The sequence below is a fragment of the Elgaria multicarinata genome, chromosome 7 (assembly GCF_023053635.1).
Source record: "Elgaria multicarinata webbii isolate HBS135686 ecotype San Diego chromosome 7, rElgMul1.1.pri, whole genome shotgun sequence".
Lineage (NCBI taxonomy): Eukaryota > Metazoa > Chordata > Lepidosauria > Squamata > Anguidae > Elgaria > Elgaria multicarinata.
The window spans coordinates 74,508,415-74,526,187 of NC_086177.1; the positions used below are offsets into that span (position 1 = coordinate 74,508,415).

Here is a 17,773-nt window from a genome sequence, read left to right on the forward strand (position 1 = left end):
TCAGCAATATAGGCAAAGGTTTTGGCTTGTTCTTTCTTTCTCCTTGTAAAAAATAGTTCTCTAGGTATTTTAAAATAATGGTAAAAATACAAACAAAATCACAATAACAATAATGATATAAAACTAATAAATATGCCAACACGGCATAAAATGCAACATCACCACACAGAAATCTTATTGAGAGAGTTATGTTTTCAGTACTGCCTCAAGGATGTGTTGGGTGACATCATTTCATATAATATTATTGAACTGATTTTGCTGAAATCATTTAGAGCAGCAACCTGGCAGTCAACATACATCAACCATATTTGAAAGCTAAATTTCACAGACCTTGCTTTTCAGTAGAAGCACTTAGGACTGGTATGTTCATCAAGCTGGAGTAAGTACACTCATAATTACCAAAAGATTAAAGAAAATTCTACATGACCAGGAAATACGACCCAATAACAAAGGACCAACTATTAATATGATCAAGATAAAAAGTACACATTTCTCAGATGCCTTACAAATCCATATCACACATTTTATAACTACAAAATTTAAAAACAATCAGCTTAAGCCCTCATCCTGCTATCCATGTGTCAAGCTTTATTATGCATGTGGAGCTTAGAAAGCTGCCTTATACTGAGTTAGACCATTGGTCCATCTAGCCCAATATTGTCGACACTGACTGGCAGTGGCTCTCCAAAGTTCCAGGGACAAATTTCTCCTAGCCCAACGTGGAGAAGCTGGGGATTGAACCTGGGAGCTTCTGCAAGCAAAGCATGTGCTCTACCACTGAGTTACAACCCTCCCTGTGTGTGCACATATGTGTGGGTGGAGGGTAGTGGGTGGCATCAGGTTTTTTGTTTTGTCTTTTTAAAAAAACAATTTGCCTGTTCCACACTGGAGTTTTCTTCCAATACCTCTACAATCTGGGCCTTCCTCCAAGTGTCTCCTTTGAGGGAGACTTGGAGAGTGGCATCAAGGGAGAAGGTCTCAGTGGTGGCTCCCCTGATTATGGAACGAGCTCCACACTGAGGCCCACCTGGTGTCAACAGTGTCATCTTTTCGGAGCCAGGTTAAGACTTCCCTATACTCTCATTAAATGGCATATGATGGGGCATTTATACCAGTTGTCTAAATAGGTCTAGTATTTTATTGAAACTATTTTTAGCTGTCTAAATTGTTTTAAATTATGTATGTTTAAATTTCTATGCTGTGTTTTTATGCTGTATTTTATTATTTTATGAATTGTTGTAAACCACCCAGAGAGCTTCGGCTATTGAGTGGTACAGAAATGAATGAATGAATAATGAGTTCTAATTCAGTCACCTGAATCATGGAACATAAAAGGTGCATTTGGATAAGTGAGGAAAAAATAACAGAATTCATCTAAACTGTTTATGAAGTACCAGTGTATTTTTTCTGTCTGTAGTACATTATGGAGGCACTGATACTTCAAAAAAGAGCATACACAGTAGTTCATATATAAACAATTGCACTTTAATTCATTGTGATAAAACTGGAATAACCACATCAAATTCAATGGCTTCACTCTCACAGATTACTTTCACTTTTTGAAGCATCCCTTTCCATGAAAACACACACACACATCTGTATTGATTTTGTATCGAAAAGGGCCATTCCAGTTCACAAAATAGAGAGCATCACCAGCTTGCATTTGTTTTGGCGTCATATTTATAAATTGCTTTTCCACCTGAAGTTGGGAGAGTTTTCATACACTGTAACAGAAGCAAAACAAGACTAAACAAGCTGGCATCTGAAAACGTTACTATTTAAAACACAAGCCTAAGAAAGCAACCCCATGGTCCCTAGACAGTGTAGGCTGTAAGTTACTGGGGATTGTTGACTCCTTAGCTGTGGACAGAACTATGGCCTTAGGGAGGATTTCCACACCACTTGCATTTCCAATCCTCCCAGCTATGGTGGCTTCTCTCGCTAGTTTGATGTCACAAGCAAGGAAGGTGATGGGAAGGAAAGAAAGGGGGTATACTAGTGGGCGGAGAGGGGAGAAGCCAGGGATCCACTGGTTCCACAAGCCCCTGGCCTCATCCTCCAGCCAGGTAGGTGAGCTTGTTGTGCTCAGGAGGCCTGTCTAACTCAAAATTAAACAAAGGAGGAGGGAGAGGCTTGTAAAAGCTTTCGTCGCTCCTCGTGCCTTTCCTGGCTCTTGCTGGCAGGGCTTTGAATAGGTAGAAGGGCTCTGAAATCGGAGCCCACCATCTCATGAGTGCTAATCCTATAGGACTGTGCCCCAAAGTTTTTAATCATAAGACATTAAACAGCAAATGATTGAGAAGCACAACTGGATCCTCATATATTTTCTGTTAGAACATTGCCTCTCAAATACTAGCCACATGAGAATACAAACTTTTTTTTTAAAGGCTTAAGAATATCAGAACATAAGAAGAGCCATACTGGATCAGACCAAGGGTCCATCTAGTTCAGCACTCTGTTCACACAGTGGCCAACCAGCTGACAAGCAGGACATGGTGCAGCAACACCCTCCCATCCATGCTCCCCAGCAACTGGTATATATACTGCCATTATGACATCTACTTGGATATCTGCTTATCTCTCATATGCTCTTAAAACAGAAGATTTTAACACCTGACTTAATCACCTTAATATCTCCACAGGTTCTTTAAGTGCATAGCCCAGACATGACGGCGTTCACACACAACAATAAGCCAGAATTCGAGAGAATCCTTGCTTACTGTGAAAGCAGCCTGATGGCACGTGGCTTGGCGCCATCCAAATAGATCTAATCAGAAATAGAAAGCTTAGTGTGTCTTTTATATTGTCTTTTATAGTATGGTTTTATACTGTTGTTTTATAGTTTGAATGTTTTTAATTTTTGTGAACTGCCCAGAGTTTTTTTGTGTGAACTGCTATTGGGCTGTATAGAAATGTAATAAATAAATAAATCCAAACCAGGAATCCTGGCTTGTTGTTCTTAAATATGCCAGGATTTGCAAATTAAGAACAAACCCTGGTTTGCAATCCTGGGTTGTAAGGAGCACAAGCCAGGAGCTCCAATGTGGATGACACACTAAGCATTCTACTTCTGGGTTAGTTTAACTGCTCCTGCTGGACGGAGGAGTCTAATGAGAGCAAACTATCTGTGTAAATATCAGAAAAATATATGTGTTTTCAGAATGTAACAGATATATGGTAGAGCCAGTGTGGTATAGTGGCTAAAGTGTTGGGCTGGGAGTCGGGAGTTCCAGGTTCTTGTCCCCACTTGGCCATGGGAGTTCCCTGGGGGACTTTGGGCCAGACTCTCAGCCCAACAAACCTCAAGGGTTGTTGCTGTGTGAATAAAATGGAGAGCATTTTATGAAGAGGATTATGTATGCCACTTGGGATCCTTGGAGGAAAAAGGTGGGATATAAATGCAATTAATAAGTAAATAACTATAAGTTAAGGACAAAACTACTTACATACTTTCCCTTCTTTTCCTAGTTTCTTCAAGTGATGTGTGAGGTTAATTTCTGCAGCTTTATGCAAATGTTCAGGTGTGTCCTAAGATTTAAAGAATTCAAAATAAGTACATTGTAAATTGTCAATATTTTACATATACATCTTATGAATGTAATTTTAATCAGGATTGGGGGGGGGGAAATTACACGAGCATAGCCATGTCAAGTCAAAAACCAGAAATGGGTCAAGGTTTTTAAAATTAAGTGTGCAATCCTAGCGATTGCGCCCTTGATGGTTGGAAGGCCCCCAACTCGGAGGCTTCTGATCATCCAACGCAGGGCGGGAGGAGAGGCAGAGGCAAGCTCTGCCTCCCCCTCCTCCCACCTTGCATATTTCACTAGATGGGTTTTATAGCACCTCTAGCGAGGGTGTTTTGGAGGGTTGGGAAGGAAGCTGGCAGCAGCTCAGGATAACTTGTATCCCGTTCTCTGGTTTCCTCCCCTATCAGCCCACCAGAACACCTCCTTTTCCCCTTCCCACAGTCAATATTCCGATCTGAGGCCAGCCGGTGCAGTTTTTTCCATGCTTGCTGTTAGGGGGTGGAGCAGCACTGTCAACAACAGAGGGGGGAATCCTCAGTATATTCTATGGCTTGTCAGCCATCAGATTTCTCCCTAAAGTACTGTTGTGGATTTTCATTTTCTTGGCCCAAAATTAAAAACTATTATTATTGTAGTACCTATTCCTATATTCATTGACAGGAATATAAAGAACTGCTTGGCCTCACACAAGAGGATTGTGTTAGCCCAATGGACTCCTTGACATTTTTTCTCTGAAACCCCCACCAGATCATGAGTGCTATTTAAAGATTCCTCTCAATTTCAGAAGCAGTTAGTGGCCCAGCACTGGGGAGGGGAAGAGGATTGGGGGGGGGGGAATGGGAAGACTAAGGGACCAATCCTAGGCATGTCTAGACAGAAAAAAGTCCTACAACTCCCAGCATTCCCCAGCCAGCACACTGGGAATTGTACAACTTCTTTCTGTCTAAAAATGCCTAGGATTGGGCCCTAAGGCCCGCTTAGGCACACAAAACTAGTTTGACACTTGGATTCTGGTTATTGTCATTATACAGTCTTTCCTCCCAGAATATCCTACAATTAAATGTTTTTAATATTATTTTGCATCTCACAGATTTATGTGTGCTCACAATATTATATAGCTGTTTCAGGATGCTATCATTATTAACCTTAAGCTACCTCTTTCCGTGTGTGTGTGTGTGTGTGTGTGTGTGTGTGTGAGAGAGAGAGAGAGAGAGAGAGAGAGAGAGAGAGAGAGAGAGAGAGTCTTGAAACCTGATGTCTTCATTCTTCCTGTTCATTCTTCCTGTTTTTACAGTCACATTTTGAAGACATGTCTGTACTTCTGGTTTTCTTCCCTAGGCCTTTAACTGGGACTGGCTGGTATGCTTTGGGTAGCCTGATATTCAACATTGCTGCTTCTGCATCTGCTTATTAGCACACCACCACATCTTGTAGTATATACACCCTACATATATGGTGGGGCAACATGTTTTGGGATTAGATTGTAAAGCCTAAGCTTCATGGATCTATAGCCTTTGTTTTCCAGTCTTTATCCACTTATATACCTAATATTATAGTCAGTGCACTATGTGAGGATCAGCCAGGCAAAATGTTATTTGTGTTTGTCTAGTATAAACATCTATGACATAAGCAGGAATAACTATACAGTCTGAATTTTCATTCAGTATGTTTGAAGTTTTTGTAGATATATTTTCTGTTGTCTTGTATTTTATCTTTTTAAAAACACTGGAATTGATTTTTTGCCAAAAAACATTTTGGTTGTGAAAAACGTTATTGATAGTCCTTACTCCAAACAAGACAAGACAGTTAGGACACAGGAGAGCTGCTAATTGTCTTTTTACAGTAAAAACACCCATACATGCACCACTTTTCTTGTCAGAGACACTGCTCAACATGAACCATTAATTCCATTGCTGCTGAGGTTACTTTAGCCAAATCGAAGATTTATTCCTAATTCAAAACTCGATGGTCAGCTAGACAGCTACCTTGTAGACAATTTTCACAAGTTCTGCTGCTGTGAGAGAATTTCCTGCATTCTCTTGCAAGACATTTAAGATTTGCTGTTCACGTGCATTTCTGTGTGAAATGTATTCTTGGATTTTAGCTCTTGCATCTTTGACTACTGGACCATGTCCTAGAAGAAAAAAAAAGTAATTAATATCACAAAAATTACTGGAAAAAAGAGAACATATTCATAAATACTACTGCAGAAAGGATATAACTGTCAAGCAGAGATGATATTATTTATTATGATGTTCAAAGTAAGTGGCATGATTATCACATATGGGTCTGACCTCTTCTATGTTATTATGTGTCTTAGCACAAATGAGTTCAGTAGCATTAATAGACTGAAACCCTATTGTTTGCATGAAGATGTTTGGATCACAGCTCCACAATACCAATAATTAAATGCCAAAATTTAAAGCAGTTGTAGAACCAGACAAAGGTCTTCATACCAAAATCTCTAATATTACCGTGATTTCCCATTTTACTATTTTAACTTCTTCTAGGGTCCAATCCTATGCATGGTTAGACAGAAAAAAGTCCTATAGCTCCCAGCATGCCACAGCCAGCCTGGGAGTTGTAGGACTTTTTCTGTCTAAACATACATAGGATTGCACACTGATACAGTGATTTTAAAGTAATGAATTCTAAATAGAAAGAAACGTTGTGTTTAATGCAGTGAAAAAGGATGCCCTCTGGTGGTCTTCCACAAGTCAACTTCTTAGCCCATGTGCTACTTACTAAGAAGTAAGGGGCAAACTACATCACACACAAATAAGTACAAGGAAGCACCAAGCTTTTTGAAACTAAAAATAGCTTTGGGAGGAGAAGTGGGTTTAATCCTTCCCTCACTGCATTCACCCTTGCACTTTTCCCTCTGAGGATCTGAATACATGTTTACCAAAAGGTAAAGGTGAGTCTAGAAACTTGGATAGAGTGTGTGTGTGTGTGTGTGTGTGTGTGTGTGTGTGTGTGTGTGTGTATTTGGAGCAGAGAAATCGACAGCAGAGAAACTACCAACAGGAAGAGACTTAGTCACCTCTCCTTCAGTAAAAATTGCCTCTATTTTCAGGGGTTCCGTATGGTCTTTTTTATATTGATCTGTAAGTTCTCCCCCTTCATGCACTAAACCTATTAGAACTTACTCTATGGTGCTATCCCAATAGTCTGTGAGGTAGGTGAGAATAGATAGGGAGACATGCAGCAACATGGATTTTTGTCACATAATTTTACTAATTCATGCATTGAAGAGTTTCTAATGGTATACTATTTCTGTCACGCTGTAGGATGTTTGCTAGCAAAGGCTACAAAAAGTTATCAAAGCCAAGTCAGTCTGCAGTGGTACGTCTCATTCGACAAGGATTCACAGAACGATGGTACCACAAAGCACTCCCTGCATTGTGACCACGTCTCTGTTAAATGATTTGCAGTAGAACACTGAGTGCGTAAATCAAGGATGCGATCCATCTCTACGCAAGCCCTTTTTGCAAAGAGTCCACTGCAGTGCAATTTCAGGCTGAAGCCCCAGGAAAGCATTACAAAAGCACCATGTCAACAGGATTCAAGAGACGCAAAAGACCCAGCTGTAATCTGCCATGAAAGGACAATGATCAAGAAAGGAATCACAGGGCTCCGGCTATGCACAGCAAGATGTTAAAGATTTTAAACAGCAGTCCTGGCAGTGGGAATTGTACAAGTAGAAGAACAGAACTCATGCGGTAATCATCCGAGTCAAAATGTGGCACTAACCAGGGTATATTAAATCGGATTTGATTTCCAGGAGCTTTTCCAGTGATTTCATATAATCATAAAGGTCTTCAAATACGGCTGTTCCTTCCCCTAAAATACAGTCACCAGAAAATACAGCATTTTCTTCTAGAAGATGTAAAACCATATGATCATCTGTATGTCCAGGAGTATATAAAACTCTGCAAAACGATAGAAAAGTGTAAACTTTATTAGATGTATACCCTGCCTTTCTACAATAAAGCACCCAAGGCAGCAATTATAAAGCTGTGTGTGTGTATAAAAGAATAGCATAAAACACAGATTAAAATTATTATTATTATTATTATTATTATTATTATTATTATTAATAATAATAATAATAATAATAATAATAATAATAATAATATATTTCTTACCCGCCTCTCCCTCTGAATCAAGGCGGGGAACAACATAGAATACAAAAATATTATAAAATACATAAAACGAAATAAAACATATAAAACTAATACATTATTAAAATAACAGCCAGACATCTTAAAATTCAACTGGGTAGGCCTGCCGGAAGAGATCAGTCTTTATTGCCTTTTTATATTTAGAAAGACTGTTGAGTTGGCGAATCTTTCCCGGCAAACCTTTCCACTGTCTGGGAGTGGCAGAAGAGAAGGTCCTCTGGGTAACAGTTGTTAATCTAGTTTTTGCTGGCTGAAGTAAATTCTTCCCAGAGGACCTGAGTGTGTGGGGCGGATTGTACGGGAGAAGGCGATCCCGCAGGTAGCCTGGACCCAAACCATGTAGGCCTTTAAAAGTAATAACCAACACTTTATACTTCGCCTGGAAACTAATTGGCAGCCAGTGAAGTGATTTTAAAGTTGGTCTACAGATTAAAGCAGATAAAAATTATATGAACAAAAATACTATCTTCTAATAGAAGCTTTCAGAGAACGCACAGCATCACTTTTAGTGATGCCAAAGGGACAGTCTTCTACAGGCTAATAGAGATGGGGTTAAATGGGGCTCCCTTGGGAAGTAGTTTTAAAGGCTGGGGGCTGCCTTCACTGCTGCGGGGTGGCCGCAGATAATCCTGACACCACGAGGCCACGTGGGTTTTCCAGTGGCCATTCAGCTCACCAGACCCACCCCCTGCCCAGCTTCCGGCGACCAACCAGAGGTCACCTTCCACCTGAAAATGCCCCTGGCTTGATGCAGGAACAAGGTCAGACGGCGGAAGAGCTGTGGTAACCTCGCTTCAGAGGAAAAAGTCAGGGCAAGTCTCCATCTTTTTAAACACACAGCTTTGTGGGAAAGCCCTGTGGTGGCTGTTACTTGGTGGCTGCATCATATAACCAATGCAGCGCTACCTTGCAGCCACCGCGGGGCTTTTAAATTGTATAGATGGCCCCCTGGCTACAACTACTGAGAGGGCCCTCTCTCATGTTCTTGCAAAATACATTACTGATGTTGGTAGGATTGGAGAAGGGCTTCTTCTGGGCAGGTACATAAGGGCAAAGGTGTTCCTTCGGGTAACTTTGTCTGTAGCCATTCAGGGCTTTACAAGTAATTACATTGTGCAGTAATTACACAGAAAATTATCAAGAGCCAAAGAAGTTCTTGGAACAATGGAGTCACATGCTCCCTATAACTGGCTCTGGTCAGCAATCTGGCTGCATTCTGGACCAGCTGGATGGTTTCAAAAGGCAGCCCCATGCAGAATGCATTACAGCAACCTGAACCAATTGTAACGAAGGCCGGCACGTTTCAGCTCTGATGTTTCAATAAACAGCTACACCATTCTCAGCCATGCAAAAGTATTCTTTCACCTGCATTTACTGCACATGCCAGCCATATAAACCAGAAAGTCAGCCATGTTGTCAAAGGGGACAGGAAGACATAAACTAAACTAAACAAAGAGATAGATGGACAGATCGAAAAACACAAATGGAACAATTTAAATGTACCTTCCATACTTTTCTAAACACTCAGACGTGTCTGAATTGAGACATTTCACCAAGGGCTCTGCTGACCGTACAAAGCATATGCATAGGTTTGTGGCCCCAACCCAATCTCTTCATCACCTTATATGGTTTTGTAATAATAAAATACACAAGCCAATGATAAATATTTTGCATCTACACACAGTCACCAATATGCAAAGTTTCTACTTACCTGAGAGTAGCTCCCTCCGCTTTTAAAACATCTCCATCATTCAAGTATGAATACTTTTGCTTCCCTTCTCCTATTATTTCTTCACGATGTGGGTTACGTGGAAGTTTACTTATGGAATATTCAGAAGCTACTTTGAGAAGAAAACACCATTATTTCATGCCATATGTAACAGTGGTTTACTTACACACCAATAAAACATAACCCCTTTCCCCAAATCATAATGCCTTAGATTTAAAGATAGAAATTTAAAAAATAGCATTAATTTATTTCATTTCTGTAGGAGTGATGTTGCTTACAAAAATGCCACTTTGCATATTAACAAAGTTTTACAGATATCTGTCATGTAAATGGCTCTCATACACCAACAAAAACTCCTGGATTAAACAAGAATATAGCGTACGTTAACTAATATTTAGAAGAGGGCAAGAAAATGAGTAAGTAGCTCCTAGGATCTAGGCTAGCAGCGCAAGGGGATAACTTGATGTGGTGGGCTAGTTTTGGGAAATGACTGCCATTATTTAAATACTTGGGCCCACAGTTCAGAGCCCCAGGTGTTCAGTCAGTTCTTTTTCACTTTTAAAGAAAGGCAAACATGCTTTTCAAGAAGTGGAAACTTTTCACTGCTATATACAGGTAGATATCTGCAAACCATTTGGAATTCTCTGGTGTATATATACAGACACACACTATTAAGAATTCAGGGCAATATATAACACTGCCATAGCGCAAGCAGAAATGAACGCTAGTGCAATGGGGAGAAAAGCACTTGCTAACAAACCAGAAACTAGCCTAAATTAGCGCTTCCAGAATGGAACAAGGAAGGAGAGCTTTTGGAAGGGACTTGTTCTGTTCTGGAAGCAATAATTTGAGCTGGTTTCCAGGGTTGTGCTAGCAAGCGCTAGATCTCGTTGCACTAGTATCCGTTTCCGTTAGTGCAGTGTGCTTAGCACTGGCGATCTGCAAACATTGGATACCACCCTCAGTTTTCCCTCCAGCAGTTTCTAGGGTGAGGAGGGGTAAGGTTTAGAAAACTTCACCTGGCATGTTGTGCAAAGGCTGAAAATAAGTATTGCTTATTTTTCCATTTTCCCTTAAAATTTCCAATTTACCTGGGGGAAAAAACACCTAGAAAAATGAGGGTTTCCCCCCCCCTACAACCTCAACAATTCTGGAAATTTGGGCTTTGGCAATTTAAGAAACTTTTCTGGGCACCAGCACAAAATGGCTGCTGTGGGAGGCAAGGCAAGGAACAAGTGACCTTCCCCAAGGGCTGAGTACAAGGCAGAGGTGAGGCCTGAGCCCCAAGAAAGTTCCAGGGGTGAATTGATGTCCACGAACACCACATTGGCCTTAGCTAGACCGGGCTTTATCCCGGGGCGAGCTCCGGGATTGTCCCCTTCCCTTTGGGCCCGCTTTTTCCAGGGTCCCGGGCTGAGCCCGAGACCGCGGAACGTGTGGCCTGTTGCCACGGTTTGACCCGGCTTTGCGCGATTCCTCATGCGAAGCCACGCATCGGGCACAGCGCTCCTTAGGAGCGCTCCGTCCATCTGGGGTAGGGTAGGGGGAGCGGGGAAATTAAAGTATTTTTAAAAAAACACTTACCTTTCAGCGCTCGAGTGCTCCCGCACTCCTGTCGCTTTTTTTAAAAAAATGGTGGGCACAACGACTCTCCTGGGGTTGTCGCGCCTCACGTGTAAACGGAGGAGGGATCTCGCGATAGTCACATCGCGGGATCTTCCCTCCTCCATCCTGGATTAAAAGGTAGGTCTAGCTAAGGCCATTGACTCGCCATGTTCTAGTCTAAGATAAATACCCCTTTGGATTAAGACAAGAGTTTAACCTTGTACAAGTGCCTTCATGCTCCAAGGATAGGCATTTTCAGTTATGCTTGTTTTAACTTCCATACCACGTAAGAAGTGAAGACATGCTACAGTCTTAAGTATTGTGTTTGCTTGAAACTTAGCCTCCATACAACCACACTTTGGGGTTGGCTACACGAGCGATTTCTTGCATGCTCATGAAGTTTGTGGGTCCATTACACTATGTCAACAACTTCCAGGATGTCTCCTGCACTCCCACTCCCCCAATTATCCTGCTTTCAAAAAGATAAGCTGTAATAAAAGTTAATGGTGCCATATTGGCAGTGTGTAATGCTGGTGTAGTGCTATAATGTGCTATGAACTTGCTGCAGAAGGACTTTCCTCAATTCAAACCACGTGTCTCCCACATACACACACAAAATATTGGCTCTGCAAGAGGTCAAGTCTTTTTCAGATGTATGAATTAAAATGCCAGCATTTACAAACACAGCAAAGAAATCTAATTTACTTATAATTATTGAATAATTTGGCCTCTGGCGGAGAATGCAAGCCCAGGTTATCAGAATGTAAAGTTATTATTATTATTTATTTATATAGCACCATCAATGTACAAGAGTTTAACAGCATCTATCTATTAGACACTGGTATACAACATTTCCAGTGTTCCTCCTTTCTTACCCTTTTGCTACATTACGAACTCTCAAAGCATTGTCAGATTAATGGCACAATCCCATATGTATTTAGACAGAAAATGTCCTACAGCTCCCAGTATGCCCCAGCCAGACATGCTGGCTGGGGCAGACTGGGAGTTGTGGACTTTTTTCTGTCTAAACATGCATAGGATTGCACCCTATACTACTGATAACCTGTTTTAGATATACTTAATTTTAAAAGCAGTATTTATCATTTATTTATTTAAAAATGGAGGGAAGTACTTACTAGTGGGAATGTTTTTACAAATATCAGGTATGCCTCCCATGTGATCATAGTGCCAGTGTGTTACCAAAATTTCCTGGATCGAGATGTTGAATTCATTGAGTGCTTGTTTCAAACAGCTAATATATTCAGGGACAGATGGTTCTCCTGTATCAATAAGGATCCGTCTATATTAAAGGTAGAACCCCCACCCCGAAAAAGACACAAGTAACTGCAAAAGCCATGGCAAGGTTAATGGGAAATAAAGTTAACATTTAACAACGACCCAACTTTGGATCCTGGTACAAAAGTCGCACATGACATGGAAAACAAATTCCAGAATATCATCGTCTTTGTGCAAAATGGGAATCCTGAAGGGGACTATACAGAGAGCTTCAAATTCCCCTCCTGCTTTTAAATTGATTTGTTAATATTATGACACTTACATAATGATCCTCAAAGAAAGGACTCAGTACAGCATGGGAAGCAGAAGTACATGGCTGTGTGAGCAAAATAACAAAACATGAACAGGAGAAATGGGGGAAGTGCAGAACCTTGTACTTGCTGGGGATGTTGGGAGCTGTAGTCCAACACATCTGGAGGGCACCAGGTTGGGGTATGCTGGTGTAGGCAGATCCCCCCCCCCCCAAATAAGAATATAAAAACGTAAGACGAGTCTTGCTGGATCAGACCAAGGGTCCATCTTGTCCAGCATTCTGTACACACTGTGGCTAGCCAGCTGTTGACCAGGGCTGGATCTACACTACTGCTTTAAAGCACTTTATAACAGTTTTGACAACTGTATAGGGAGTGTGTCCTGGGCCCCAACAGTTGTCAAAACTGTTATAAAGCGCTTCAAAGCACTTTAAAGCAGTAGTGTAGATCCTGCCCAGGAACCCACAAGCAGGACATGGTGCAACAATACCCTTCCACCATGTTCCCCAGCAACTGGTATATATAGGCTTACTGCCTCTGATACTGGAGGTAACATATAGCCATCAAGACTACTAGCCATTGATGGCCTTCCCCTCCATGAGCAGCGAGGGCAACCAGCAACTGGCTTGGCTCGGCCCCTTTCTTATCTGTTTCTTCCCCTCCTCCTGATAGGGAAGTCTCCTGGGCCTTTCACGTGCACTTCTTAACTCAATACATTGGCTTTATTATTGTGTTAATCAAGTTGTTTGTGAATATACTCCAGTCAACTTGGTGCCCTTTTTCTCGATAGAAAGACGGCCTACGCATCACACAAACAAATAAACACAGGGGGCTTGAACTATGCTCCTCCGACGGTAAAGTCTCTCCACCTGTTGGAGTTCTGCCTGACCGTGTCATCGTGATTAGAGGTAACCTGCCCATGAAAAGGCCGTGCAAGTCAGCTTGGCTGCCCCTCGCTGCTGCTGCTTCAGCCCCATTGGGGGCCGTGGGTAGGCGAGGAGGGCGAGAAAGACAACCCGGCAGCCGCGGCTTCCCTTCGTCCTTCCAGGAGGGGCCAATGTGGCAGGCTGGCAGGCTGGTGTTCCGTACCTGGGCCCGGTGCCCACCAAGTAGGTGTTGGTGCCCTGCAGGGTCATGGGCCCCGGGTTGCAGCCCAGCACGCGAACCACCCGCGACGACAGCCGCTCCACCCGCGGAAGCACCGACAGCATCTTCGCTCCTGCCCGGACCGCAGCGACAAGCAACGACTCCAGGAGGGCGGAAAAGAGGCCCACACCACAGACACAGGAAAACTTAGAGTGACCAAGTCGGGGACGGAACTTCCTGGTTCCCTTTGACGCTTTTTTTTTTTGCTGTTATCTTTCGTTCTCCAGGGCGTATATGAGAGGTTATGGGAAGAGCGGGGAGGCAGGGGATGGTGGTCCAGGAGTTTAGGGTAGCTGACCGAACAGCAGCGGCGTCTCTACTCAGAAACAAAACGTAGCAGCAGGCTCATGCCTTTCTAATTCAGGGTTTTATTGCGTGCGTGTGAGAGCAATCTCTCTCGCTCTCTCTCGTGTGGAGCGTTTAAACATTTAACACTTTCCCCTCCCATTGCTAGTACAGTCCGTCTTACAAGCTGGGGAGAGGGGATGTGGCTAAGAGAAACCGGCTTACGACAGCCCTGCCATACAGGACAGTATATTTTGCAGTTTCCAGAAAGGTAGCCGTGTTAGTCTGTTGCAACAAAAACAACCAAGAGCCTTGTGGCGCTTTAAAAACTGCCAGTTTTATTCTGGCACGAACTTTTCTGGACCTTGTCCTCTTCATTTTGCAGGTTAGAGGTGGGGTTGGGACTGGTTTGGATTTTGATCCAAAAGCCGCCCCCCCCCCCGCAATTCTGAGCGCCCCTTATATGACAGCAAAGATCAATCTACGTATATTTAAGACATGAGTTAAACCACATCTTCTTTATTAATAACTTTGCGGGGGGAGGGGGGGTCACGCTGCTACCCAATCACAGCTAAGCTAAAATCCTCGATTATGCAGCCGCCGCCCCCCGTGGCGAGATGTGACTTCAAGAGATCCCGAAGTGACAAAAAAGGACGCTCATTCAAAGTCAATTCGGAAGTTAACCAATGTATGTGAGTCTACCCTGAGTCTATCTGCACACAAGATACGCCCTCTCCTGCCCTTGCTGAGTTTTGCTCTCTCTCTGGACTTGTTTACACGCTTGACAGTAGGGTCGGCTTAGCATTGCATTTTGTTGTGCCTTGGTATATTGAGAGAAACTGTAATGAGACGTAAAAACGACATGGTGGGTTTTTTTGGGGGGAGGGGGACAATGACCCTCTTATTTTAATGAAGTATCGCACCACTGAATAATAAACCGGGGGACACCTCCCATATCATTACATATTACACATCTTGACTGCTTAACTCACTTCAATATTAATGTTCACCTATTTTGTACCAGGAAACTTTCCGAATCTAGGAATGGATCTGCTTCCCAAGACTGATCAACTGATTTGCTGAGCATGAATGCCCAGAAAACAGAGTAGCAAACAGCTTTCATACTGATGATAATGCATTTTTCTAATGTGATAACTCAGAAAGTTTTGCGTTGTGAACCATTTGCCTCCTTCAGCAGCTGAGGTGTAGTCTTACGCCCAAGTGCCAAATCACATATTTGACTCCACAAAACACAACAAAACACCCATTTTACAGAAGGCAAACTGGTGATGTTCAGAGAAATGTCCATTAAGCTGCACAATCCTCCTTCACCCTGAAAAAATGCACACATCACAAAAACAAAACACATACAGGAGCACGCATGTAGAACACCCCGCCCCAGGCAAGACACATGTCATACCAAAAACAAAAAGCAACACCAAAAATAAAACCCAGACAATACACCACACCAAAGCAAAATAAACCAGCTAATACCCATATCACAAAAAACACACACACAAAAAAACACCCCACACATACAAAATAGAAAGCAAATAACAAATATAGGCAAAGCACACACACACACCATTTTTCTAGGTGCCTGGGTTCACTTCGAAATAAAGTGCTGGACAGCAGCTGCCTACCATTTTTATTTTCTGAGAATACCTCTGGGCACAACGTGATGTTGGAGGCTAGGACATTGCAGGGATCAAAGCTGGGCAAACCCAGGTTCAAATCCCAACTCTACCCCAGTCACTGGGTGACCTTGTACTGCCAGTCACGATTTCTCAGGGCTATTGTGAGGATAAAAATGGGTGGCAGGGAGAGAAAAAAGTTAAATACCATGAATTCTGCCTTGATCTCCTTAGAGGAAATATGACATAGAAATGTAATCTATAAAAGAGGGTATTGTCAGGGTTTAGACCGTGAAGGTTAGAGACTTGAAACTTGGCATGCATACTGGGGAGACCCTAGGGACATCAAGGGCTATTGCAATGTCTGAACGTGTCTCCTCTCTCTCTCTCTCTCTCTCTCTGACACACACACACATAGATACACTGTGATATTTAGTTTGCTCCACCATTTGTCACAACAACTCAACTAAGTTCAAAGTAGATCCAGAAGAGATATTGGTTATCTTCTAGATATCACCAGAATTTTGGGGGCACTAGTTACCATTGTCTGAAGAACTACTGATTTAAAATAAGATGATCATGATGATCATGATGATGATGAAATAACTGTAATAAATAAATACTGATTTGTTTACTGGGAGTTAAGACATATTGGCACAAAAAGAAACAACCACTACCTGTGGATTTTCCCCTTTGGGGATGGGGTAGAGAAACAAACAGAGAAAACGAACATATTACTTCTTGGGGTCTCTTATTTTTTCTTTTTCTCTCTCACATACCTCAATATGTTTCCTCCCAAGGAAATAATCTTCAGTATGTTTTGAATAAAAAATATAGAACCACTCTTTGAGTGACAGAATAGAGAAAAGGAATTTGACTTCAACCACACTTAAACAAGCTGACAAAATTGCTAATATTTCAGAAGAATCTCAGGGTGTCAGTTGACAATCATTTGCTACACCAAGCAAAACACAATACACACAACTTACCAACACCTCTTAAAAGAAGTACTGTATATAGATGAGGATCTTAATGAGAGTCGAGTAAACATAATGGTGTGAGGATTGTAAATGTAAAAGAGCTCAGCAGTTTACACCCGCTGCTTTGTAAACACACAGTATCAACTACATCTGGTGATTTGAGTAAAGCACAGGTGATTTGAGTATATACTAGGGATGTGCTCCGCTCCGATTAGGAGCGTAGAAGCAGTAGCGGATTGGCCTGCTCCGCCTTACCCAGAGGCGGAATAGGAGCGGACCGCGGACCCCCTAGAAGCAAGGCGAAGAGAAGCGCCCATTTTTCGGAGCTCCGAGTTCAGGCGGAGCGCTCCGGTCGCCATCTTGAAAACATTTCGCCATAGGATTGCATTGCGGCAAATAATCACGCATAACTACGTTGTTTTTGAAGCTATCATTCTGAAAATTCTTGTGCACAGAGAGTCGTGGATGGGGGTCATTTTGAGACCACTCTCACCTCTCTGCGTTGTCTGGGTCGCGGGCTATATTTTTGTGAAAATCGGGTCAACCGCGCGGCTCAAACTGCGTTTTCGGCTTTTCGCCCATAGGATTGCATTGAGGGAAAGAATCGGGGATAACTGGGGGGGGGGTTTAAGCTATCGTTCTGAAAATTCTTGTGCACAGAGAGTCGTGGATGGGGGTCATTTTGAGACCACTCTCACCTCTCTGCGTTGTCTGGGTCGCGGGCTATATTTTTGTGAAAATCGGGTCAACCGCGCGGCTCAAACTGCGTTTTCGGCTTTTCGCCCATAGGATTGCATTGAGGGAAAGAATTGGGGATAACTGGGGGGGGGGTTTAAGCTATCATTCTGAAAATTCTTGTGCACAGAGAGTCGTGGATGGGGGTCATTTTGAGACCACTCTCAACTTTCTGCATCGTACGGGTCGCGGGCTAGAAGTTTTTAAAAAATCGGCGGGAAAAATACCTTTTTCAAAGGGCTGAGGGGCAGAGTCAGCTCCCGGTCATGATGATCCCAAAGCTGGAGGAGGGCATAGGCAAAACAGTAACTTGGGATTCTGGGAAACTTCTCTTTCTTCATCTGAACGGGCTTTTCCCCGTGTTTTTTAAAACAGTAGCCCCACCAAATGCACAAACACAA

General features: G+C 42.5%; 1 protein-coding gene across 4 annotated transcripts; it reads right to left on the reverse strand.

The window, feature by feature from the left end:
* Nucleotides 1-1,463: 1,463 nt before the first annotated feature.
* LACTB2 (lactamase beta 2) lies at nt 1,464-13,856 on the reverse strand. 4 transcript variants are annotated; one of them, XM_063130821.1, is made up of 7 exons: nt 13,682-13,856; nt 12,182-12,345; nt 9,423-9,549; nt 7,281-7,459; nt 5,513-5,661; nt 3,451-3,528; nt 1,464-1,724 (listed from the first exon to the last, which is right to left on the reverse strand). In XM_063130821.1, exons 1-7 carry the CDS (start codon nt 13,801-13,803, stop codon nt 1,650-1,652), a joined length of 894 nt encoding a protein of 297 aa, XP_062986891.1. In that variant the 5' UTR covers nt 13,804-13,856; the 3' UTR covers nt 1,464-1,649. The 4 variants fall into 4 exon arrangements, with proteins under 4 accessions (XP_062986891.1, XP_062986890.1, XP_062986893.1 ...); XM_063130820.1 differs by having other exon boundaries at nt 9,423-9,552; XM_063130823.1 differs by having other exon boundaries at nt 3,447-3,528; nt 13,682-13,855.
* Between the last annotated feature and the right edge of the window lie 3,917 nt (nt 13,857-17,773).

What these genes read in the sequence shown, in the direction of transcription:
- LACTB2 (XM_063130820.1), bottom strand. Translation starts at nt 13,803, where the DNA reads ATGCTGTCGGTGCTTCCGCGGGTGGAGCGGCTGTCGTCGCGGGTGGTT. An exon ending in ATCCGATTTAATATACCCTG is followed by an intron (nt 5,662 to 7,280) that starts GTTAGTGCCACA and finishes TTTTTCTTCTAG; the next exon opens with GACATGGTCCAGTAGTCAAA. An exon ending in TTGTGAAAATTGTCTACAAG is followed by an intron (nt 3,529 to 5,512) that starts GTAGCTGTCTAG and finishes TTTAAATCTTAG; the next exon opens with GACACACCTGAACATTTGCA.